This window comes from Myotis myotis, unplaced genomic scaffold (genome assembly GCF_014108235.1).
Source record: "Myotis myotis isolate mMyoMyo1 unplaced genomic scaffold, mMyoMyo1.p scaffold_m19_p_61, whole genome shotgun sequence".
NCBI lineage: Eukaryota > Metazoa > Chordata > Mammalia > Chiroptera > Vespertilionidae > Myotis > Myotis myotis.
Window position 1 is genome coordinate 125,362 of NW_023416370.1, and position 25,504 is coordinate 150,865.

The window sequence follows — 25,504 nt, forward strand, 5'->3', positions numbered from 1 at the left end:
AACTGGGCCATTAGGACCGGGACCCGAGTCCCTCCCGTCTGCTGTCCCTTCCCTCCTCAGGGCAGGCTCCACCCCCCCTCCAGAGGTGCACACGCATGCTCACACGCTCACACACACTCGCACATGCACACACTAACACACACACACCCCTCACACAGGCACACACACGCTTGCACATGCACGCTCTCACATGCACACACACTTGCACACACGCACATGCACACTCGCACATGCTAACACGGGCACACACTCACACACATGCTAACATGGGCACACACTCACACGTGTGCTAACATGGGCACACACTCACACACGTGCTAACATGGGCACACACTCACACACATGCTAACATGGCACACACACGCTAACACGGGCACACACTCGCACACATGCTAACATGGGCACACATGCTAGCATGGGCACACACTCACACACGTGCTAACATGGGCACACACATGCTAACATGGGCACACACGCATGCTAACATGGGCACACACGCATGCTAACATGGGCACACACTCACACGCATGCCCACAGATAGTCCACAACCGCAGCTGTGCCACACGAGCGCTGGCGTGTGATGGGCCCCGAGCTCGGGTCCAGGCTCCCAGTGCCCGGGGTGGGTTGGCCATTTGTCCAGGGGTAGAGCACCGGGCTGGGAGTCCAGAGGGTGGTGGCCGGTGGCAGGGGCGGGTGCGTGCCCTCTGTCTCGGCCGGACCCCGCGTGGGCGCTGGGCCAGCTGCAGCCCCGGCCACAGCTCACAGGCCCCTGGAGTCGGGCCAGCGTGAGTCGGAGCCTGTGGGTCTGAGCGCGGCCCCGCCCACCCCCTGCCCATTGCAGCTCCCTGCCTGCCCGCCTTTGCCCGGGAGAGCTGGCCCGGCCTGAGCCCCTGCTGCCCCCACAGGTTCCTCCAGCCCCGCCCCCGCCCGCACCGTCCTCTCGAGTCACCCCGGCTGCCCTCCCCCTGCCTCCCCTCCCCGCGCATCTTATTCCCGGTGAGGAGCGGCGTCGCTGTCAGGATGACACACAGCAGGGCCAGGGCGCTGGGAGCGGGGAGGGCTGAGGGCCTGGGGCCAGGTGGGACGCGCACACACGCGGAGAGAGAGCCGTGTGCCCGCAGTGCAGGTCGGCCCGGGGCAGGCACCAGGCCCGTGAGCCGGAGGAGGGTGCCCTCGGCGCTCACACCCTCCCGGCACCCGGCAGCTCCCATACGCAGCCCTAGGGCTGGTGCCAGGCCCCCGACACGGGGGGACACCTCGGCCCACCAGGGGTGGCCAAGCAGAGGCCCCCATCCGGGCCTGACTGAGCCCATCTCCTGCCCCCCTCTCTGCGAGGCCAGTTGGAGCCTGGACCCCAGCTTGTCCTCAGAGGGAGGGGGGACCATCACCCCCAGAGCAGGAGGCCTGCTGGCCCTGCCGTCCCTGCAGCGGACGGAGGAAGAGGACTGCCCGCCCCCCCCCCCCCCGGGCCCCTGCACCCCCTGCAGAGTCGTCTGCCCTGTGGGGGCCCCAGGGATGCTCCCCTGAAGGAAACTGCCCAGGTCCCCGAGGCTGCCAGGACACCCCTCCCACCCCACTCTGCGGCCAGTGGGGGTGACCCAGGCCTCCTGGGCAGGGCACCCCTCACCCCCTGCCATCCCCTGCGAGCACATGCTCACTGGGCTGGGCAGCTGCTCTGCTGACCGCTGGCCAGAGTGCCCTGGGCTGCAGCCACCGCCCTCTCCTCCCAGAGATGCAAACCACCTCCTCTGGGTGGGGAATGGGGGCCGGTGGCGGGCACCCTGGCCTGGGCTGGGCCGCGTGCTGCTGGGCCGTGGAGAACGGGGTCGGGTCCCTCCCCGGACAGGGTGGCCCGAGGGGTGCAGGTCCTATGCACCCTGACACATCACACCGCACCCACAAGAGGCCCTCTGTGGTTGGGGTGGTCACGGGCGTGCGGTGGGTGCTGGTGGCGTGGCCGTCTCTGGGAGCCAGACGCCCACACGTCCAGGCCCCAAACACGTCTGCTTGGCCCCGTCCCCACACAGCCGCCGCCTGGAGCCTGGCCCCGCCCCCTGGAGGGCTTCCTCCGCCCGGTACTCTGCCTCCACGGGCATCCGTACGGGCGTCCGTATGGGCATCGTGTGTCTGGGCCCTGCCACGTGGGTGGCGGTTAGAGGTGTGAGAGGGGACTTAGCTTCTCCTCCACGTGTTTCTGTAACGTTCCCGTTTTGCTATCGAGCAGGGATGACTGTTATGATCAGGAAACACTGTGTGTATTTTTTTCAGCTAAAACGGGTTCTTGCCCGGGCGGCGTGGCCAGGGGTTGAGTGTCGGCCTAGAAACCTGGAAGGCCACGGTTCGATTCCCGGTCGGGGCACAGGCCCGGGTTGCAGGCTCGATCCCTAGGGTGGGGCGTGCAGGGGCAGCGGGTCCAAGATGCTCTCTCATCAGTGATGTTTCTCTCTCACTCTCCCTTCCTCTCTGAAGTCAGTAAAAACCTAGGTGTTTAAAACAAGACAAAACAGTGGTCCTTTAATAACGAATATGAAGCCACAAACATGGCCCCTCCTTCAGAGTGCGGTGTGCCCGCCGAGTGTCCACAGGACTAGGGGACACGGCGTCAGCTCCTCCTGCTGTGGCCTGGCCCCTGGGCGCCGTTCCAGAAACAGTGCAGTCAGGCAGGTCCCTCCCCGGCCCCCCCGCCCGTCCCCCTCCTCCAACCCAGCCCCCAGAGCGCACTGCACCGGCCCCCAGGCCCCCCACCGCTGGCCTCCATGGGGTTCAGGGCTCCACGTTCCTGCGATTCCTCCCGTGCGTGCGAGACGTCAGCGTGCTGGCTGCGCAGGCCCCCGCGGCCGTGACTGTGGACAGACAAGGGGAGGTCAGGCTTCCCGGCCCATTAGCTGCAGCTGCTTCTGCAGATACGGGATCGTGGGGAGACCGGCGCCTCCCCTCCCGGCCAGCTCACCCTGCGCCTCCTGTGCCGGCCTCTCTCCCTTCCTTCCTTTAAATATGTTTTTACTGGTTTTATTTATTTTTTTTTAATTCTAAGCAGACTATTTTTGATTTTATCGATTTCAGAGAGGAAAGGAGAGAAAGAGAGAGAGAGAGAGAGAGAGAGAGAGATCGGCTGCCTCCTGCACGCCCCCCCCCCCCCCCCCACCAGGGATGAAGCCCAAAACCCGGGCATGTGCCCCGACAGGGAATCGAACCGTGACCTCTTGGTTCATAGGTCGATGCTCAGCCCCTGAGCCCCGCCGGCCGGGCCCTGGGCCCTTAATGGCGGGTGAGTTATGGGCACATGGCGAGCGGGAGAAACGGGAGCCGCCTGGAGCGTGTGCCTTGCTGACGGGGAGGGTGACGGGGAGGGTGACGGGGAGGGTGACGGGGCGGCCCCGACGCCCGTGCTGGCGGCCGCGTGGGAGCGGGCCAGCGCCTCTGCTTCCGTCTCGTCCACTTTGCTGCCGAATGGGAGACAGCGCGTCGGAACCAAACAGCCCGTGCGGCCGGTGCTGCTGATGGAGCGGGAACACACAGGCAGGAGCGGCCGTCTGCAGGGCCCGCCAGCGCCGTCTGCCCGCCCGGCCCGGGCTGTGCACCGTGGACGTGTAATCGGGTCAGTGGCGCTGTGTTCCGGAGGGTGGCAGCCCGCCCGTCCTCGGTGCCGGCTCCGTCCCTGAGCCTGGGTGGCGCGTCCTCCCCGCCCTGCCCCCACCTGGGCCCCAGGGAGCCCGAGCCATAGGGACCCCCACCTGGGCCCCCGGGGGCGGGTGGGGACAGGATGGTCACCGTCGGGCACAGGAACAGGCCCAGGTGGACAGTGGGCCCAGCCCTCCGGGGGTCAGGAGGCCAGAGGGGCTGGAGCCAAAGGAAAGAGATCCTCTTAGAGGGGTTCCTGCCCCCAGAACCCCAAACCCTGTCTTGCTGCCCCCTCGCAGGTCCTGGCCTGCTAGGCTCTCCAGGCCCCGCCCCTCCAGCCCTGACCTCCCGCTCAGGGGGGTGATGGCAGAGGGTTGAGTTTCCTGGGGACCGTGCTGGGAACCCGCTCTGACATCCTCAGGGAGCCCCGCTGGCCCCCCAGGCAGACCAGCCCCCCAACAGCTGGAGCTGCTCCCCAGTCCCGCTGACCCAGGCCTCGAGATGCCGCGGGCACAGGCACAGCTGACCCTCCACAGAAGGCGGTCACAAGCCCCCCCACTGCTTCTCGGGGGCACCTGGGGCCTCGCCACATGTGACCTGGCAGCGTCCTCCGTCTTTGTGGCCCCTGACCCTCCTGACAAATATCAAAACCTCAGCATCGCCCGGGAGGTCGCGGCCCTGCCCCAGGGGGTCCGCCCAGCCCTGCAGAGCCTGCAGTTCACGGGAGAAAGACAGGCTGCCCTGCGTGGTTCCATGAATTCGGGACCCTGGCCCCGCGCTGCCGGGAAGGGGCTGCACCCCACCCCCACTTCACCTCCCCCAAATCAGGGCACCACGGAAGGAGCCCATAGTGTGGACGGAGATCGGGGGCCCCCAGCCTGCAGACCCCGGCCGCCAAGGCCGGCCCATCTGCACACTCACCACCGCCACTCTGGGTCCAGCCCCCTCGCTCCCAGCCTGATTAGACGGGGTGAGGGGACCCCGTTTTTTTCTGGTTCTTGGGTGGTTAGGGTGCCTCCCCAGCCGCGGTCTCCCTGGGGCCACGGGTGGAACAGCAGGATCCTGGCTGCTTTTCCTCCCCAGGGAAGCAGCCGGACAGAGAGAGGAAGGCGGGACCGGGGCAGGGGGAGGTGGGGAGCACAGGGCTCCCCTGGCTCCAAAGCCGGGGACCTTGCAAGAATTCGGAACCCTCTCCCAGTAGCCTTGGGGTGCGGGAGGAGCACCCAGAGTGCCGTCCTCGCCCTCCTGCCGTCCCTGCACCCCAGGCTCCTGATGCGGGACTCGGCCTGGGGCTGGGCCCGGCGCCTCCGGGGGCCCCTCCATGAGTTTCCCCCACCAGGTACCAGACCCTCGAGGACCTGGCCCTGTCGCTTCCCGCGGGCGTCCTGGCCAATGGACGAAGGAGGGAAGCATCGGTGAGTGCGTGGAGCGGCCTCTCCTGACTCCACGGAGCCCTTCCCTGGGGGCCCTGGGTGATGAGAAGGAGCCACAGCCCAGCTCTCGGGGTCCCCGTGGGACCAGGCCCTGGTGTGGGAGCCCAGGGGAACCTGGGCTTAGCTTCGGGCTGGCCCGGGGTTGGGGGGGGGGTCTGGGGGCGGCTGGAGGGAGCGGCTCAGCCAGGACGAGTTTATTAAAAACCAGCTCAGGATCCGGCTGTCAGCTGCACTCTTTCCAGCCCCTAGTCATCTAACGTCATGCGGATGAGCCCTGTCTAAATGTCACGGCTCCGGGTGGCAGGCGCAGCCTGGAAATGTCAGCCCCTTCGGAGCCGGGGATTAGCTGCCAGCACCTGCAAGGATGCGCCCGCGCCCCTGCCCATGCGGCCCCCCCCTGCCCACTCGGCCCCCCCTGCCCGAGGCCCCCCCTGCCGGAGGCCGGGCAGCACCTGGGCTGAGGCTCTGAGCTTCCAGCTGGGGTTCGCGGGCTCCGGGGAAGGGCACCAGCTGCAGGGAGGCTGGTGGGGGGGTGGGGAGGGGAGGGGGTGCACACACCAGGGTCCAGACCAGGCGCCGGGGCGGGGGGCAGGCAGCCCTGGGGGGAGTTGCCCACAGAAGACCCGCAGGGAGGGGTTGCCATTTGGGGACCACAGGCTCCTCTCACATGATGGGGCACATCCGGTTCCTCTCGGCCTCCGTTTCCCACACGGGCACCACGGCCCGGCCCTGCAGGCGGTGTGAGCCCCGGGTCACCCCTCTCCGCCCTCACCTTCTCCCCAGGGGTCCCACTCCAGCCCTGGGGCTCCCGTGTCAGCGCTGGGCTTACAGAGCGGGCGGACAGACAGCAGGAGGAGACACTGACGGACACGCTGTCGGCCACTCGTCACCCGCAGGATCAGGGCGCTTCCTGGGGCCCCCTGTTCTGACTGGAAGGGAGTCAGCACCTCCGTGTTGTCCTGAAGACGTCGTGTGGGGCCGAGGTGGGACCCAGAGCAGCTCCCAGGCCCCACCGAGCCAGCAGCCCTGCCCCAGGAGGAAAGAGGGTGAGGGGCCAGGAGGGAACAGGACCCAGGGGGCGGGCGTCCCAGCCGGTGTGGGTGAGCGCCACGGAGGCTGTGCGTGGGCCCAGGGCCCAGGAGCCCAGAGAGGTGCTGGCCGCCCGGGACCGCAATGTGCAGCACAGCCTGGGGCCCCGAGGAACCCGCACTGGCCGCCGCGTGCTCCGTTGGCGTGGTCTGGCCCGCACTGTGCAGAGCAAGGCTGTGCCCTCCCGTATTCTGGCCACCAGACCTCTGCTAATGCAGCCCAGGGCCATGGAGTCCCACAGAGAGGGGGCTGGTCTGGTGCAGGAGGCGGGGCCCTGTAGGAAGGGAGTCTAGGGGTGCAGGGCACGGCAGCCCCTCACCACCAAGAGCCCCGGAGCCCAGGGCAGCAGGGTGCGGCATCGGGCAGGGAGGGCTCTGGTCCTGCAATTAGACCTGACGGCTGTCAGAACACAGCGGCCGTCGCCCGTGCGAGTGACTAATGGGAACTGAATGTCGTTTGCTGCTCTTCTCCCGGCTAATTTGTCAGACACGAGCGAGCCGGGAGGAGGTGCGGGGGGTGGGGGTGGGGGGGTCAGGCTGAGTCACTGCACCTGGGCGAGGGGGGTCTGGAGAGGGACCCCAGGAACCGAAAGCACCTGGCAGGAGCCGTGGCCGTGACCGTGACATTGTGCGAGGGAGAGAGGGGAAGCCGGAGGCCAGGCCCGCTACGCCCCTGCTGCGGACCACAGGCACGCACACGAACACGGACACACACACACACATGCACGGGCTCAAACACATTCATATGCACAAACATTCATGCACACACACACTCGCACACATGTCCACATGCTCACACGCACACACACTCATGTGCACGCACACGTCCACACGCGTGCACATTCGCACACAGAGAGACAGCAGTAACACCGCAGGGGGGCTCCCAGGCCAGCTGCACAGCCGGGGGTGGGCCTGGCCATCCGGCATCTCCAGCGGCTGCAGCCCACGTCCAGGTGGGGCCTCCAGGTGGGGATGGGCCTCCCTGAGCCTCCGCCCCCTTGGCCTGGTGAGAGGTCGGCACCCTGCCCCCCACAGGCGGGTGAGCAGTAAAGGAGGTGCAGTGAGCTTGGGGTGCTCTGAGGGTCTGCCCTTCCTCCCGGGTGAGTGGCTGGTGGTCAGGGGCTACGAGACCGCTCGCTGTCCAGGGGTCTGACCTGAGGCCCCGTATCCTGCCCTCCGTCCCGCCCCCTCCTGGGCCTCCCCAGCCCCTCCCTGTCGGGTCCCACGGGACCTCTGGCCACCTGGCTTCCCTCACCTGGAAAGGACAGCCTGACGGGTCCCCTTGGCCGTTTTGGAACCCGAAGACACGCCCCCTGCACAAAGGCAGCCGTCCTTGCAGCCTGGCCCGCCCGCCCTCCCATCGGGGCAGCAGAGCCCGGGAGGGGTGCCCGTGCCTCGTGCTGGGCAGGACAGACCCCCCTGAAAGGACCCAGGGTGGGGGCCCTTGAGGGGGTGCAGAGAGCTTCTCCAGAGGCCCGAGGGCGCCAACCCCTGGTGCCTGGAACCCCGGCGCCCCCACTCTGTGGATGGAAAAACTGAGTCTGGACACAAGGCGCTGCCCCCAAAGGCGGGGCTCCAGCACCGAGCAGGAGCCCGCCCCCCCCAAGGGCTGGCCCTGCCAGAGGGTTGGGTGCTGGCGGAAGGGAGACCAGGGAGGAGGAAAAAGGGGTGCAGCCTTCCTGGGGGTGGTCTTGGATTTGTCGGGGGAGGGAGCCAGGAGGCCCGTGTGAGGTGGGGTGGGTGCCCTCGGAGACGCGGCCTGCTCCTCGCACACGCCCTGCTGCCGGCCTGGCTTCCGACCGCCCCGTGATTGCTAAATGCACCCCATCGACCGCAGGCGGCCCAGGTCCGACTCGTCGATATTCTCGCCGCTGCTCTCTCCTCCGACGCCTCCGCGAGCTAATTGCCCTGACATTTCCACAGACAGCGCCTGTCGGGGGATCTCGGCCCTGTCCCTGCCGGGGGAGGCGGGCCATCCTCCTCTGCGCCCCCTCCACACTTGGGGGCCCCCAGACTGGGCGAGGGGGGAGGCGGGCAGCGTAGGCAAGGCCTGTGCCCCTAACCCTGCTCCCCAGCCTGGGGTGGGGGGGTGGGGGGGTGGGGGGTGCTCTCTGCAGATGCCCACACAGCTGGCCCAGGCTGGGAGGGGGTGGGGCAGGCCTCACCGTCCCTGGCATCGGCCAGAACCCCCAGGGCTCAGGGACAGCCCGGCCGGCATGATGCCCGAGTGCCCAGGTGTGTCCGTGTCCGGCAGGCCTGTCCCCTGTGAGCAGGGACACTGGTCCCAGGACTCAAGGGATGCCCACAGCGACCCCAAAGCCTCTGCCCCTCACACCCGGGAAGTGACCTTTGACCCCAGGTCACGGAGCGCACCTTTGCTGGTTCCCACTGGTTTTCTCTCTTTTTGTGTCACCCTCACCCAAGGACACGTTTCCATTGATTTTTGGAGAGAGCGGAAGAGAGAGGGAGGGACGGAGAGAGAGACACATCGACTGGCTGCGTCCCGCACGCCCTGACCAGGGCCGGGAGCCTGCCACCGAGGTACGTGGCCTTGACCGGAATCGAACCCGGGACCCTTCAGTCTGCGGGCTGACGCTCTATCCACTGGGCCGCACCGGCCAGGGCCCATGGGGTGTTCGGTGGGGGGGTCCCGCAGAGGCACGGGCTGGAGCCCCAGCGCTGCGCCCTCCGCCGCTCCCCTCTGCGGCTGTCTCTGCCCCCCCGCCCCCTCCCCCCACCCAGGGGGCCTGGACTATGGAAGGAGCGGGGGAGGGCGGGGGTTGCAGCTGGGGGTGGAGGGGAGCAGCCCCCAGGCCTGGGAAAGAGCCCCGAGGCCACAAAGCCCAGCAGCCACTGCTGGCCCTGCCCCTGCCCATGTAGGCGCCCCTCGCCCTCCCTCGTCGGGGGGGGGGGGCCCCGCTGTCATTATGGGCCATTAAGTCCCCGGGAGGCCGTCACCGGAAGAGGCTGTTGAGCTCAGCGCCTCCAGATTGCAGGCAGGAGCTGTGATTACTCAGCACAGCTGGGGCGGGGGCTGGGGGTGGACAGGGAGGTAGGGGCTGAGTAAGTGAGGGGACGGCTGCCGGAGCCCCGCCACGGCGACATCCGTCATCATCCCACCTCCTCCTCCTGCCCCCAAAGCCTACCCCTGGGCCTCAGTCCCGCCCTTCTCCTCTTCCTGCAAAGAGCACCTTCCAGCCCTGGGGTCCCTTTCGGGGTCTCTGCTCACCCAGGGGTGCTGGCAGCATCAGCCTGTTAGGCCATGCCCAGCCCCTGGGCACAGACACCACGGGGCCCTTGAAGAGGCCAAGGCAGGGAGCTGGGGACACTGGCTGCCTGACCCAGGGGGCTCACTCACCTCCGTCATCCCGGCTGCAGAATGGGTGCGTGCGAGGTGGACCGGTCAGTCGTGCGGATGTTTCTCAGTAGGTGGAGTTACACACATGTCGGTCTATATGCCACGTGACACGGGTGCTGTTTTATTGTGCTGCTCCCTCGGATGACCACGTGCTCCGATCGACGGCACCGCACTCTCTGAGCGGCGCTTCAACGCCTACGAAGACGTGGAAAATGGGGTCTCTGAATGGTCTCCTCAAAACAAGAAAAGTTCTATTGGGACGGCCTCCACAAACCACCTGAAAGATGGGGGATGTGTAATAGGCGACGGACGTTACTTTGAAAAAAGCACTTTCGATGTTTCTCTTGAAATTATCGTGTTTCCTTTGATTACAAAATCCGCACTATTAACCAGTAAAGGGTCAATCTGCATTTTTAACCAGTATCCGCGTTTCTAACCAGTAAAGGGTTAATTTGTATTTTTAACTGGTTAATAATTAATCCGCATCATTAACCGGTTAATAATTAATCCGCATCATTAACCGGTTAATAGTTAATCCGCATTATTAACTGGTTAATAGCTAATCCATATTATTAACCGGTTAATAGTTAATCTGCACTATTAAGTGGTTAATAATTAATCCGCATTATTAACCGGTTAATGGCTAATCCGCATTTTTAACCATAATAATGCGGATTTTGTAATCAAAGAAAACACGATAATTTCAAGAGGAACGTCCGAAGTGCTTTGTTCAAAGTGCTGTCCCATCACTAGCTACGCGTTCCCCCATCTCCCAGGCGGTTTGTGGATCCGTCCCAGTAGGACCTTCCAGGTGAAGGCCGTGGACGCTGATGCTGCCGTGCACCCTCCCAGGCGCCGGGACGGAGGCGGCCCTGAGGGTGGAAGGGGAGGCGAGAGGGGAGCCAGGGGAGGGGGCTGGAGGTGGCGCGGTGCCCTGGCCGCCGGGGTGGAGCCAGAGGACCGGGGAGCGCCTCTGAGCAGCCGCCTGAGCGTGTGGGAAAGGCTCCCCACGACCCAGGGGACACACGGACGGAGGGAGGGGACCGTGCCCCTTGCAGGGAGGCTGTGGCCCTGCCTCGGCCCTGGCTGGGTCACTGGGCCCAGGGGAGAATCGAGAAAGCTTAGCCCGGCCCAGCTCCCCGCCGGCGCAGGCAGACAGGAATTAAGAAACAATGTTTGTGTTGGCAGCAGACATTTGCCGAAAGGTTAAGTCCACGCCGGCAGGGCCGGCCCTTCTGCATGCTTGGCGGGTCGGTCGCCCGGCCCTGCACCCACGCTGAGCAAACAGGTGGGGCTGGCCCCGCGTCACTAGGGGTCCCCAGCAGCCCTCCTGGAGGGGGCACGCGAAAGCCTCGGGGTCCCAGGGCTGCCACCGGCCCGGAGGCGGGGCTGCCAGGGACATGGGGCTCAGGTGGGTAGGATGTGGCCTGGGCAGCGGAGGCCTTCAGACCCCATCAGCTCACACGGGGGGGGGGGGGCGCCCTAGAATCCACCCTCCATGCCGGGGTCAGGGCAGGTCCTGGCTGTGCCGCTGGGCGCGCATCCCCACTGAAGACCTCCTCTGGGCCAGGGCCCGGAGGCAGACGCCATGCAGAACTGTCCTCGAGTTGCCCCGAGTTCAGGAGAGGGGACAAGCCAGGGCCTGCACCGGGCACCGGGAGGCAGCTGTGAGCCAAGCTGGTGGGGTTCCTGCCCTCAGGGAGTTTGCCAAGCAGGGAAAGCCAGGAGCAGGGCAGAGGTGGGAGGTTCATATTGGGTGTGAGAAAGAGCGGGGTTCTGTGGAATGTGTAGGAGCTCACCAGGAGGACAGGGGTGAGGACCGGTTGTCATGGACTCCCAGCCCCTCCTGGAGGAGGAGGTGGGGTGTCAGGTGAAGGGGCTTGGCAGGAGCAGGTGTGGGAGGTGCTCCCCGTTGCACTGGCTGAGCACCCAGGCTACTTCCCGGGGCTGTGGGAGCCACAGAGGGCTGCGGAGCAAGGAGACGCTGTGCTCACAGCACCGTTAGTGCAGGTCCGGGAGGAGAGGGGCTGCGAGGAAGAGTGGGCGGCCCCCAAGTTTCTGGGAGGGGCCAGGGAGGTGAACAGGGGTCACAAGGTGACTAGCCGGGGTCGACCTGCGGGGCTGGGGCTGGAAACGGGCCTCGGGCTCCTGCTGTGTCCACTTGGTCCCCCTGGGCTGCGGACGCAGAGGGCCCATCTCCAGTGGCCGCACCCCAGGACCACCCCCGCTGGAGGGAGCAGCTGGTCGGCGGGTCCCCAGTTCACCGTCCACGCCCTCCCTGCTGCAGGCAGCCAGGGCCCAGGCACTGCGGGGCCCATGGGCTGCGGGGCCCTGTGGGGAGCTGGTGAAGCGAAGACTCATCTGGAAAGACAGGCTCCCCTCCGACCCCCACGGTGCAGCCTGGGTCGCCCCGCGTGGTGTCGGGCGCCTGCACCAGATGCAGGTTCTGTGCAGCGAGCCCCAGTGGGTGCCTGGGTAGCACCTCCCGGCTCCCCGCCTGTCCCTCCACAGTCCCCAGCCCCACGGATGATTCAGAGCCGCCAGGCCGCCCTCGGGTGGGTGACAGTGGCGGCAATTAGATTTAATGGGACAGAGCCCGTTCTCCCGCCTCCCTCAGGCGGCAGCAGGCGGGAGAGGGATGTGAGGGAGGTGGGAGGTGGGGGACCCGGGGGGACTCTGACGTCAGCTCAGCCTATAAGAGGCCGCCTGGCCCGGCCGAGGGCTGTGGAGAGAGCCCCGGACCACACGGTGCCATGCCCACGCCCAGTGCCACCGCGCCCCAGGCCAAGGGCTTCCGCAGGGCCGTCTCCGAGCTGGACGCCAAGCAGGCCGAGGCCATCATGGTAAGGGAGCCGGCGGGTGCCCACTGGCCGACACTGGCCAGGACCCTGGGTGTCCCCGGGCTCAGGGTCCAGCAGGCGGCTCAGACCCAGGCTCGGTGTGGCGTCCCGGCCACGGGCACTTCCTCTGCCCGGGCTGCCAGGGCGACCCCGTGCCTACGTGTTTGCATCTGGGCGGGTGGGTTGTCTGACCCAGCGAGGGTGTCCCAGGCCGCGGCACAGCTCACGATGGGGGGTGCTGGGCCCAAGGGGGTGCAGCCCCTGGGGATGGCGGTCTGAGCCCAGGGGTGAACTGGATTCTGGGGCGAATCCCACCATCACCACCCGTCCCCTGCCAGGCACCCGGGTCCCACAGCCCCTGCCCAACAGCCCTGGGACAGTCCCCCAACTGCTGCCACTTGGGAGCCCTGAGTTCAAGGGCGCCTGTGCCGGGCAGCCCCCCTCGGCTGGCCCCTCTGTGAGATGGGGGCGGGGAGGGGCTTGGCGGCCTGGAAGGGGGGCCTGCAGTTCGTCCCCAGGGACACCCGAAATGACAGGCCCGACGTTTAAATGGGCTTTGGCTTTAGACCCTGAGTGATAGTGTGGTCTGCGTTCCAGAGATTTAACGTGTAGGCACCTTCTCGGGGGCCGTGGGGAGAGCCCCCCGTGGAGGCCAGGACCCCGGCTCTGTCCACACCTGAGTCGCGTGGGGACCAGAGAGGGGGTCCCCTGTTCCAGACCCGAGGGCACCAGCACCTACTTGGAAGCTCAGCTCCAGGGGTGAGCCCTCCACGCAGCTCCTCCTCTGTCCATCCTGGGAGCTCTGTCAGGGGCATCAGACACGCTGGCCCGAGCGGCTGGCCGTCTCGGGGACGGGCTGTGGACAGGGGCACCTGTGTCCGGATGGAGGGGACGTGTGGCCAGGTGTCCCTGTGCTGCAGAAGGGCCGGAGGGACCGTGAGCAAAGGTCGCTCACAGGAGAGGCTGGGGGGCGCGTGGACGGGTGGGGGCCGCTCCCCGCCCCGCAGACACCGTGCTCGCCGCCCCTCCCGGCCCCCGGCTCTGGCCACCGTCCATCTGGGGCCAAGGGCAGCAGATGAACTCCCGAGCCGCTCCTTCCTGTCCCCTAATCCAGTTAGGGCCGGGCCTGGGGACAGGCGACGCGGCGTCTGGGCGCCGTGGTGACCCCCCCATGGGGCCAGGAGCCCGGCGGAGGCTCTGCCCGGCCAGGGGGCCTCTGGCGCACACAGCAGGCGCTCAGTGCAGCCGGCCGCCCTGTCCCGCAGTCGCCGCGGTTCATCGGACGGAGGCAGAGCCTCATCGAGGACGCACGCAAGGAGCGGGAGAAGGCGGAGGCTGCGGCGGCCGCCTCGGAGCCCGGGGAGCCGCTGGGGGCCGGCGCCTGCGTGGAGAGAGATGGGAAGGCACTGCTCAACCTGCTCTTCACCCTGCGGGGGGCCAAGACCGCCCCGCTCTCCCGCGCCCTGAAGGCCTTTGAGGTGAGGGCGGAGGGCGCTCATGCGGGCACTGGGGGGCCGGTGTGAGCGGGACTCAGGCGCTGCCCAGGCCACGAAGGGCACAAGGGGAGAGGGTGCGGGGAGCGTGGGGGGACCCCACAGCCCCCTCACACCTCCGGTTCTTGGGCTCCCCATGAGGCCACCAAGCCCTGCTGCCCCCAACCACTGGCCACGCCTGCCACCCTGCACGTGTGGACGAGTGGACGTGGCTCCCAGCAGGCAGCTGGGGGTCAGGGTCCCCCCCCCCCCCCCGCCTGCCCCTGATGGCTGAAGTGGCAGCTGGCTGCGTCGGCTGCTCTGGCCACACCGGGCAGGGTGGGCAGGAGACAGGCCCCCGGCACAGGCGCCCAAATGACATTATAGCCAGACAGCCATCCAGCTCTCGAGATGGCTGTGGCCGGAGGGCCCTGGACACCCAGCACCCTGGTTGCCAGGCAACAGGGGCTGGCGGTGGCAGACCCTCCTGCCAGCCCCGGGCTCAGTGTCACTCAGCCATCAGGGAGGCGGGACCTTCTGACAGTGGCCGGGGCGGCCAGCCGGTGGGAAGTCAGGCCGTTCGGGTGGAGCCAGGGAACACAGCTGGTGCCACCCCGAAAGCCGGGTCGAGGGGACCGCGGCATCAGCTGCCGTTGGACAAACGCAGCAACGCCCCGTTTCCCGCCACAGGCCCTGCCCGGGGCTGGGAAAGGGTCCGCGGTCCGGGCAGGGCGAGCGGACCCCACGCCCGCCTCCCTCGCCCCCTCAGCTCTCGCTCCCCCTCTCCCTCCCGCTCCCCGGCTTCGGCTCCTCAGACCTTCGAGGCCCAGATCCTGCACCTGGAGACGCGGCCAGCGCAGAGGCCGCGGGGGGGCGCCCCCCACCTGGAGTACTTCGTGCGCTGCGAGGTGCCCAGCGCCGACCTGCCCCACCTGCTCAGCTCGGTGCGCCGGGTGGCGGAGGACGTGCGCGGCCCCGGGGAGAGCAGAGGTGAGGCCACGAGAGCAACCCGTGACCCCGAGACACAGGGGTGCAGGGCTCCCCGAGGGAACCCTGACGTGACCAGGGGGTGCGGCCGGGGACTCGCTCCCTGCCTCTCTGTTCCCCAGCCGTGTCGCAGCCCCAGCCCCCCTGCCCCCGGCTGTCGGGGAAGGGCCACGCTCCCCAGGGCCCAAGGCTCACGGCCCCTCCTTCTGTCTGTCTGTCCGTCTGTCGCTGTGCAGTCCTGTGGTTCCCGAGGAAAGTGTCTGAGCTGGACAAGTGCCACCACCTGGTCACCAAGTTTGACCCTGACCTGGACCTGGACCACCCGGTGAGCGGGTGCCCTCCAGGCCCGCAGGCCCCGGCCATGTCGCCTGCACTTGGAGCCGGGAGGGTGGGCAGGACCCTGGGCTGACCCTGGGGGGTGGGGGTGCCCGGCTCCAAGCAGGTGTGGTCCCTGGGCACCCCCTGGGCGTGGGCAGGGCAGGCACTTCCTGAGGGGCCCCTCTGCCGCCAGGGCTTCTCGGACCAGGAGTACCGCCAGCGCCGGAGGCTGATCGCCGAGATAGCTTTCCAGTACCGCCAGTGAGAGCCGCCCGCCCCGCCCGACCCACCCCCAGGCCCATCCCACCCCCAGGGCCATCCCACCTCCAGGCCCCATCCCACCCCAGGCCCATCCCACCCACAGCCCACCCTAGACCTGCTGGGGCCGGAGGGAGGGGCGTCCTGGTCACCACCACCTCCCCCACTGCCCCTGGGGTCCCCAAGTCACAGCCAAGCCCACGAGGCACGGAGCAGAGGCCACTCAGCCTGCCGGACATCAGCCCAGACCTTCCCACCCCCACCCCCGAGGGCCCCTGACCGACTGCCAATCCCTTCACAGCGGCGACCCTATTCCCCATGTGGAGTACACGGCTGAGGAGATCGCCACCTGGTGAGACTTTACAGGCTAGGGAGGGGCAGGGACAGGGAGGGCCTGGGGGAGTCCCGGGTCCAAGGGCAGTGGCCCCAGGAGGGCAGACCCAGGCCAGTGCAGAGGGGCTGCCGAGGCCCCTATGGCCGCCTGAAGGGGTGGTGGCCTGAGGGGGTGTCCAGGGAGCTGAGGGCTGTCCACCCACCCCCATCCCGTGGAGCCTCTCAGACCAGGGGTGAGGGCCCCCCAGTGGCCAAAGAGTGAGGAGAGGCCAGTGGGGGCTGTTCAGTGTAGGGACAAGGGGCGCCGGGCCAGGCCTGAGTCCCTGCCAACCGCTTGCTGACCGCCCGCTGACCACCCGCCGACCGCCCGCTGCAGGAAGGCGGTGTACACCACCCTCAAGGGCCTGTACGCCACGCACGCCTGCCGGGAGCACCTGGAGGCCTTCGAGCTGCTGGAGCGCTTCTGTGGGTACCAGGAGGACAGCATCCCCCAGCTGGAGGCCGTCTCCCGCTTCCTCAAGGGTGCGCTGGGGGGAGGGTGCAGCGCGAGGGCCTGGGGGGCTGTGGGAGGGCCTGGGGGTGCAGCAGGGAGGGCCTGGTGTGCAGTGGGGAGGGTCTGGGTGCAGGGGGAGGGTCTGGGGTGCAGAGGGGAGGGTCTGGGGTGCAGCGGGAGGGTTTGGGGTGCAGAGGGGAGGGTCTGGGGTGCAGAGGGGAGGGCCTAAAACCACCAACCCCTCTTCCCCCACTCTCCTGGGCCCTGACCACCCGCGTGGCCGTGCAGAGCGGACCGGCTTCCAGCTGCGGCCGGTGGCCGGCCTGCTGTCCGCCCGGGACTTCCTGGCCAGCCTGGCCTTCCGCGTGTTCCAGTGCACCCAGTACATCCGGCACGCGTCCTCGCCCATGCACTCGCCTGAGCCGTGAGTGTCTCGGTGCCCGGAGCGGCCGGGGGGGGGGGGGGGTGGGAGCCTGCCTCCAGCAGGCAGACCCCAGCCCCAGCCCCACCGCCCCTCTCTCCCTGCCCCCCCTCAGGGACTGCTGCCATGAGCTGCTGGGGCACGTGCCCATGCTGGCCGACCGGACCTTTGCCCAGTTCTCCCAGGTGTGTCCTGCAGGCCTCGGCCAGAAGCCGGGTCAGCGGAGGGGCAGGCCTGGGGCTGGGGGCCGCTTGGGTCATCCTGACCCAGAGGTGCTCGCTGACCGATCCTGGAAGACCACCTCAGACGAACGATGAAATTCCCTTTGCCAATTGGCTCCTGGGTGGGGAGCCGGGGACCCGCTGGGGCGGATGCCCATGGCCTGTGCTGCCACCTGCTGGCTCTGCCGGGAACAGCAGGCAGCCGTCCTGGGACCTTGATGTTCCCAGAGTCAGGGCCCCCACCCACCTCGCCCAGGCACCCCCGCGCCCCCGTCAGCCTCCTGCCCCCTCCACAGGACATCGGCCTGGCATCCTTGGGCGCTTCGGACGAGGAGATCGAGAAGCTGTCCACGGTGGGTCCCTTCCCCGGCGGGGCCAGGGGTGGGCGCAGGACGCCCGGGTGCAGGCAGGCCGTCCGTCTGGACTGAGGTCTCTGTTCTGCTCCAGGAGCATCACCCTCACACGGGGCCGCCCTGACGGGCCTGGGTGGGTGGGGGGTCCCGAGCGGGCCGTCGGGGGCTGTCTCGCTGACCACACTGCCCGCAGCTGTACTGGTTCACGGTGGAGTTCGGGCTGTGCAAGCAGAACGGAGAGGTGAAGGCGTACGGCGCTGGGCTGCTGTCGTCCTACGGGGAGCTCCTGGTGAGACCCCCCTGGGCCGGCGCACAGTTGGGGTCCCTGCGGGAGGGCAGCCTCGGCCCAGCCTCCGGGAGGACCCCGGGGAGGAGGTGTCCGCCCCAGAGTCCGTGCCCTGTGACTGGCCTCCCGCAGCACGCCCTCTCCGAGGAGCCCGAGATCCGGGCCTTCGACCCCGACGCGGCCGCCCTGCAGCCCTACCAGGACCAGACCTACCAGTCGGTCTACTTCGTGTCGGAGAGCTTCAGCGACGCCAAGGACAAGCTCAGGTGGGCCGGCTCCCGGGGCCCCCGACGGGTGAGCCCGGCGCAGGCTCGGCCTGCAAACCCATTTCACAGAGGAGAAAACTGACCACCTCCGTTACAACACCCCTCCCACAGCAGCACCCCCAAAAGTCTGGGGAGTGGGAGACCTGAGGCTGGTGGCCCCGTCAAGGCCGGGTCAGGCCAGGCTCCTGGGAGGCGGAGTCTGATTTTGTGAGGAGGAGGTGCGATGCCCCCCAGCTCCGCCCTCTGAGCCGCTGGGGCCATGAGGAGGGTGGACACCAGGGCTGGGGGCCTGGAGGGCCTGGAGGGAGCAAGGAGTCCCCATGGCCTGGGGCTGGGGTTGCCAGTGGGAGCTGGGCTAAGTCTGCTGCACCCACTCCTTAATCCTGGGGAAGTGCCAGGCTCCTGCCGTCCCGGGAGAAGCCGAGGCCGGGAGCTGTGTGCCGGCGGGGGAGGGAGAGCAGACCCCACGCGCAGGCTTAAGGACAGAGACGTCACTGGGACCGTGCAGGGCACAGTCTGGGAGGGCTTTCTGGAGGAGGAGGACTGGCTGAGCTGGGCCGTGAGGAGCCGCAGGGAGGGATGGGGTGTCCTGGAGGCCCTGGACCCGGCCCCAGCCGCCCCAGCTCCTCCTTACGCGCCAAGGCCCTGAGTCCCCACCCGGAGACTGAGGGTGCGTGCCCGCCCATCCCCAGGAGCTACGCCGCCCGCATCCAGCGTCCCTTCTCCGTGAAGTTTGACCCGTACACGCAGGCCATCGACGTGCTGGACAGTCCCCGGGCCATCCGGAGCTCCCTGGAGGGCATCCAGGACGAGATGCACGCCCTCACCCACGCGCTCAGTGCCATCAGCTAAGGCCGCGGGCGCCACCCTGTGAGCCCTGGTGGCTGGTCTTGGCGTCTCCCCACCCTCGCCAGCCCCTGCCCCTGCCCCTGTGAGCTCGCCAGAGACCCTGCTGCCCCAGGGCACCTCGCCAGCCCCCACTGTGCCTCCCAGCTCAGCCTGTGATGTCCTTGTCCTGACTGGCTGCCCCCCACACTGTGTGCCCCCCTCGCTGTGTGCCCCCCTCACTGTGTGCCCCCCTGACTGTGTGCCCCCCACATTGTGTGCCCCGTTGCTGTGTGCCCCCCACACTGTGTGCCCCCCACACTGTGAGCCCCCGACACTGTGTGCCCCCCACACTGTGTGCCCCCCACGCTGTGTGCCCCCCTCGCTGTGTGCCCCCCACACTGTGTGCCCCCCACACTGTGTGCTGCCCATTCACAATCTTAATAAAAGAAAGAAGCCTGTGCCAACCCGTGTCCGAGTCTGTGTGCCCCCAGGCCCGGCTGCACCTCTCGGCCTCGCTCAGAGGCCGTCCTGCCTCCTCCTCCTGGGAGGCCTCCAGGGAAGCCCAGGCCAGCACCAGTGTCCCCTAGGCCCAGCCAGCCTGAGCCCACAGCAGCCCCAGAGGACGAGGGGGTCCTGGGTGAGCTGCCTGCCCAGGGGAGCCCCGCCTGGGCTGGCCGTTGGAGAGTCACAGCTGTGCCGATTGGGGGGTGTGGTCTCCAAGATCCACACAGAGGAGGAGGGGGCTCCAGGGGGCCAGCCCGGGGGAGCAGGTGGGCATGGCTGCCTCTGACCCCTGCACCCCACCACCCAGAGCAGGACCTGGGATGCTCCCCAAATATGACCTGGCTCCCAGGTGGCCTCTCCGGCCTTGGTCTCCCCAGCAAGTGGGTGAGGAGGTGGGTTCTGGGCTGTCAGATGCCCCCAAGCTCACCGAGGGGTCTAGACCCCGGCCTCCTCCAGGGCCTCCTTCCCCTGCCCTGAGGGGACTTCCTGCAGGGCAGCGAGGGCCCAGCACCCTGCCTACCAGCACCCCACCAGCGCAGCACCCAGCCTGCCAGCACCCCGCCTACCAGCACCCCGCCTACCAGCACCCCGCCTACCAGCACCCCACCTGCCCAGCACCCTGCCTGCCCAGCACCCTGCCTACCAGCACCCTGCCTGCCCAGCACCCCGCCTGCCCAGCACCCCGCCTGCCCAGCACCCAGCCTGCCAGCCTGTACGTGCCTCGCTCCAGCCCGGGAGGCCCTCACTCAGACAGCTCTGAGCCCAGAGACCCCTGGGAAGAGCTGGTGACCGGCCTCCCTCCCTCCAGCCTAACTGACCCCTGGGCTCAGCCCTCCCAGCTGGCCCTCCCCGTCCAGCGTCCGCCCTGCACACCCGTTCAGAGGCCTCAGTCTGCCCTGGCCGTGGTGGGGCAGTGGGCACGGTGATGTCCTGGAAGGTGGGGCTCCCTCCGTCCTCGGGAACCCAGATGGGAGCTGCTGGCCCCGTGAAGTGGGAGACGGGGCCAGCCTGAGGGCTCGTGGCTGCTGGTCCCACCTTCAGCCCTCTGCACAGCACTCAGGGTGCTGGGGGCCCCAGGGGAGCTGCTGTGGGGGCGGGGTGGGCACGGAGCACAGGTGTGGGGGTCCAGCCCCAGCAGGTCCAGGGGTTCCCAAAAGTGTGGACAGAGTCGGCGAAGATTCTCCACCCTCTTCCTACGGTGGAGTCCTATCCATCCCGAGAGTGGGGCTTACCTAGAGGAATGGGGGGCTTACCTAAGGGTCCCTGTTCGGGTGCCATATGTTGGGGTCCAGCCCCAGTAGGTCCAGGGGTTCCCAAAGGTGTGGACGGAGTCGGCGAAGAAGGAAGGACACGGAGGCAGCGTTCAGTTGATCAGCATAGCGAGGTTCTTTTTATTGTCCTGTTACATCTGTATTTATACCATTTGATCCCATAAGCATGCCTCTATAATCACATCATGGTATGTTTTGGGTAACGTTCTACAGTTCCTTGTTTCTTATCTGACCTTTGCCAAAAATCCTGTCTCTATCTAGTTCTGTTGATTTTAATCTTGTCTAGGTTAATCTCTGTGTTCCATCACAAGGGCTCTTCCAAGGTCACTGCTCTACTGATAGGTTACAAGGAAGTGACTGAAGGAGTTTATCCTACCCAGTAAAGGTTATGTCCTCCCGGTCTCGCTGCTTGCCTTCCCTGGGACTGCCCTGTGTCGGTGGGTCTCCAGGGGTATAGGCTTTGGTGCTTTCCCTGGTGGGCAGACCCCTGGGGATGTGGGCCCAACCAGTCCCAAATTTATTGCCAACAGTCTTGGTCCAAGTTCTTCATAAGTAGTACATGGTCTTTCTGTAACACTAGGGGGATTTACTGATTTATTCTCTTCCTTAGTCCTGTTAATCCCTAACCTGGGGGAACAACCTTTCTCGGGGAGGTGGTCCTGGTTAAAACACATAGTGCTAAGAGGGGGAGCACACATACACCATATACGCCAGGTCCCTTGAAACATAAGCTGTGCAGATGTTTCTTCCCTGCAGCGACTGTGTCAAGCAGCAAGGGTGGACCGGCTTCCAGCAAATTCCCCCATTTTTATTTTTTAAATGACAGCGCGTGTAAATCAGCGGCCACCTCTCGGATTGAGTTGTTTAAGACTCGGAAGACCTGCTTGTGACTTTGCCAACAGGTCAGTCCGAGGCTTAACCCTATATCGGCTCCCCACATCTCACCCTTCTTTTATATTTTAAGCTACTATAATGAAAGTTTTTAAGCATCAAGAACAAAAAGCTACCATAATGAAAGTAAAACTTAAGCATCAAGCACAAAACTCTGGCTATTAAAACAGTAACAAGACAATGCCAATGCAAAACCCAGAACATTTTAAAACTTAAACATAACATTTTTAAAACTAGTAAGGATAATAAAACAATGGCCATGCAAACAGCAGAGGTGAGTTTCTGCCCAATGAACGTTTCTTTGGCTGATTTAGCCTCAGCTGTTAACTCCGTCAGCTGACCCCATGTTGGCACCCCGGTCCCTTGCGTCGTAGCCTTCCTTTTCTTCTTTTTTCCGCTTCTCTGTCATCGGGGCAACTCTAAGTCTTTGGAACGATGGGACAGGAGCTTCTCTGGCTCCATTGTGGTGACGCTCGTAACGCTCTGGTACCAAACTGTCTGCACTGCTGCTCCTGGAAAGATACAAAACGCAGCCTTTTCCCCAAATCATTGCTGATCTGGTAGCACTCCTGTCTGGTTTGTGTATCCTTCTACCAGGCTGAGTCCGCAGAGGCTATTAGGAGGCCCGATGCCTTTTGGCTGCTGTACAACCCTCTGCATTGCATTTTTTTAAAAATTTAACATATAACATTCTTCTCCCCCTTCTTTGTTTTTATTTTATTTTAAATTAAATATTTATTGTTCAGATTACTACAGTTGTTCCTCTTTTTCCCCCCATAGCTCCCCTCCACCCAGTTCCCACCCCACCCTCTGCCCTTACCCCCTCCCCCCACTGTCCTCATCCATAGGTGTATGATTTTTGTCCTGTCTCTTCGCCCACCTCCACACCCCTTTCCCCCCGACAATAGTCAGTCCACTTCCTTTCTATGCCCCTGATTCTATTATATTCACCAATTTATTCTGATCATCAGATTATTTATTCACTTGATTTTTAGATTCACTTGTTGATAGATGTGTATTTGTTGTTCATAATTTGTATCTTTACCTTTTTCTTCTTCTCCCTCTTCTTAAAGGATACCTTTCAGCATTTCATATAATACTGGTTTGGTGGTGATGAACTCCTTTAGCTTTTCCTTATCTGTGAAGCTCTTTATCTGACCTTCACTTCTGAATGATAGCTTTGCTGGATAAAGTAATCTTGGTTGTAGGTTCTTGGTATTCATCACTTTGAATATTTCTTGCCACTCCCTTCTGGCCTGCAAAGTTTCTGTTGAGAAATCAGCTGACAGTCGTATGGGTGCTCCCTTGTAGGTAACTGGCTGTTTTTCTCTTGCTGCTTTTAAGATTCTCTCTTTGTCTTTTGCTCTTGTCATTTTAATTATGATGTGTCTTGGTGTGGTTCTCTTTGGATTCCTTTTGTTTGGGGTTCTCTGCACTTCCTGGACTTGTAAGTCTATTTCTTTCACCAGGTAGGGGAAGTTTTCTGTCATTATTTCTTCAAATAGGTTTTTAATATATTGCTCTCTCTCTTCTTCTGGCACCCCCATAATTCAGATGTTGGTACGCTTGAAGTTGTCCCAGAGGCTCCTTACACTATCTTCATATTTTTTTATTCTTTTTTCTTTTTGTTTTTCCGGTTGGGTGATTTTTGCTTCTTCGTATTTCAAATCTTTGACTTGATGCTTGCGATCCTCTAGCCTGCTGTTGGAATTCTGTATAATATTCTTTATTTCAGTCAGTGTATGCTTAATTTCTAGCTGGTCCTTTTTCATATCCTCAAGGGTCTCACTAGATTTCTTGAGGGTCTCACTAAATTTATCGGTGGTTTCTATAAAATTCTTGAAAAACCTTAGAACTGTGGTTTTGAACTCTATATCCAGTAGTTTGCTTTCCTTCATTTCTGTCATTTGTGACCTGTTTCTTTGTCTCCACATTTTTTTATGCTTCCCTGTGTTGGTAGAGTAGCTTTCTGTGCTTGGTGTCCTATAGGGCCCAGTGGCTCAGCCTCCCCAATTACCTGAGGTGGATACTCTTGGTGCACCCCTTGTGGGCTTTGTGCACAGTCTTGTTGTAGTTAAGCCTTGATTGTTGTAGGTATCACTGGGAGGAATTGACCTCCAGGCCAATTGGCTGTGAGAATCAGCTGTGTCTGCAGTGAGACACCCTGTGCTGGAGACACCCTTCTGGGGCAAGACTTGCTTCAGTGGGGCTTTTGTGCTCACTGAGTCTGCCCCCTGAGTGTGTCCCTTATGGATCTGAGGAGTTGTAATCTGGATGGTCCCACTCTGACCACTGGGTACACTGGCTCTTGGATCTCTAAGGAGGTGCTAATTTAGCCTCTGCCTGAGGCTACCCAGCAGGAGCTATGGAGAGATCTGCAGATTCCTCTTCTTTGTTTGGGGTTTGGAGGTGCCCAGATGAGGCCCAGCTGTGAAGCAATGCAAGCTGCTGTGGGGCCTTGGGCCTTCTTTTGGAAGTTCTGAGTCTCTCTGACCCAGCTGCAGTTTGTTAGGTAATTTTCAGATTGCAAAGGGCCAGGGCATTCATATGCAAAAGCCTCTGTGCACAGCTTGGGTGGGGCGGGGTCTCAGGGAATCAACAGGGCGGAGCAAACAGCTATGGCTTCTCCTCAGTCCTACCCTAAGAAGCCCTGTGTCTCAGTGTCCTGGTAATTGCTACAAGCACCTCTGAGAGAAAGTCGCCCTCTAGTTCTGCCTGATGCCAGACAGTCCAGTTTCTCCCTGTATGAGTCTGGGTCCCCAAAGACTTGCCCGGAACTAGAGTTCAGAGCAGTTGGGAGCTTGAGACTCCCTCCCAATTGAAAAAGACAACCGCATCCTCAGTTGCCAGCCCTTTCTGAGCGTGCCTCCGTACCTCTGCACTTTACTTTCACATCTCCTCTGAGTCTCAGTGTGCTTTTCTCTTTCCTTCTAGTTGTAGAATTTCCACTCAGTCAGCCTTCCTGTGGTTCTGGATGATGTCCATTTTGTCTTTTAGTTGTATTTTTGAAGTTGTTGTGGGAGGCAGCAATTTCGGTGTTTACCTATGCCGCCATCTTGGTTTCTCCCCTTTTTTTTATTTTTCTAGAAAAGGTTTATATTGATGGAATTGTCAGTTCTTCTCTTTGTGTCAAGAGCTAACTTTGATGTGTTAAAACTAAGTAAAATGCATTTACTCAATCCAAAGCAGGCAGTAAAAAGAAAAACCCCAAATGCTCTCTTGTATCCACTTTAAGAGTAGGATTGGCGCTTTCCGCTATTACCTGAGTCCTGATCTATCACCCCAGGGAGAGCTTGCCAATCCTCCACTTTCCCGGGGTGGAAAGGCTGCAGTGGGGTTAAGGATAAGGCTCCTTGGGCCTACCCTCTCCCATGCCTTTGCATTTACCTTTCCTTCCTCAGAAAAGCATGGACATACTTCTTGTATAAAACGTTCCGTCTGACTGGGAGTAACCTTAACTCCTCTGCTAGCAAGCATATGTGGTAAAAGATCAATATGGAGTCTTTTTTCTTTAGACTCAGTATGCAACATCTTCTTAATCCAAAGATCAATACAGAGTCTTCATTCTTTGGACTCAGTATGGCACATCTTCTCCATCCAAGTTCTGTACTATCCACCTTCTTACCCTACTTATCCTCTATAGGGGGGTCTGCAGCACCCTGGTGGAGTCCTATCCATCCCAGGTGTGGGGGTTCTCAATAGGGGGGGGCTTACCTAGGGGAATCCTGTTCCAGGGGTTCCCAAAGGTGTGGATGGAGTCGGCGAAGACTATCCACCCTCTTCCTACGGTGGAGTCCTATCCGTCCCGAGTGCAGGGGGAGCTTATGTAGGGGAATGGGGAACTTACCTAAGGGTCCCTGTTTGGGTGCCATATGTTGGGGTCCAGCCCCAGCAGGTCCAGGGGTTCCCAAAGGTGAGGACGGAGTCAGCGAAGAAGGAAGGACACGGCGGCAGCATTCAGGTGATCGTCATAGCTAGGTTCTCTCTTTATTGTCCTGTTACATCTGTATTTATACCATTTGATCCTATAAGCAGGCCTCTATAATCACATCATGGTATGTTTTGGGTAACGTTCTACAGTTCCTTGTTTCTTATCTGACCTTTGCCAAAAATCCTGTCTCTATCTAGTTCTGTTGATTTAAATGTCACCTAGGTTAATCTCTGTGTTCCATCACAAGGGCTCTTCCAAGGTCACTGCTCTACTGATAGGCTACAAGGAAGTGACTGAAGGAGATTCTCCTACCCAGTAAAGGTTATGTCCT

The 25,504-nt window shown here is 63.4% G+C and overlaps 1 protein-coding gene and 1 long non-coding RNA gene across 2 annotated transcripts; one reads left to right on the top strand and one right to left on the bottom strand.

Moving 5' to 3' along the window:
- Nucleotides 1-2,721: 2,721 nt before the first annotated feature.
- Nucleotides 2,722-13,599, bottom strand: LOC118659615. The gene is made up of 3 exons (XR_004968645.1): nt 13,080-13,599; nt 9,501-9,695; nt 2,722-2,843 (listed from the first exon to the last, which is right to left on the bottom strand). It is a non-coding gene; the product is annotated as an uncharacterized LOC118659615 (long non-coding RNA).
- Nucleotides 12,188-18,843, top strand: TH (tyrosine hydroxylase). The gene is made up of 13 exons (XM_036315844.1): nt 12,188-12,343; nt 13,606-13,818; nt 14,628-14,802; nt 15,036-15,124; nt 15,311-15,378; nt 15,677-15,727; nt 16,085-16,230; nt 16,490-16,625; nt 16,738-16,807; nt 17,140-17,196; nt 17,390-17,485; nt 17,615-17,748; nt 18,441-18,843. Exons 1-13 carry the CDS (start codon nt 12,254-12,256, stop codon nt 18,598-18,600), a joined length of 1,485 nt encoding a protein of 494 aa, XP_036171737.1. The 5' UTR covers nt 12,188-12,253; the 3' UTR covers nt 18,601-18,843.
- The last annotated feature ends 6,661 nt before the right edge of the window (nt 18,844-25,504 follow it).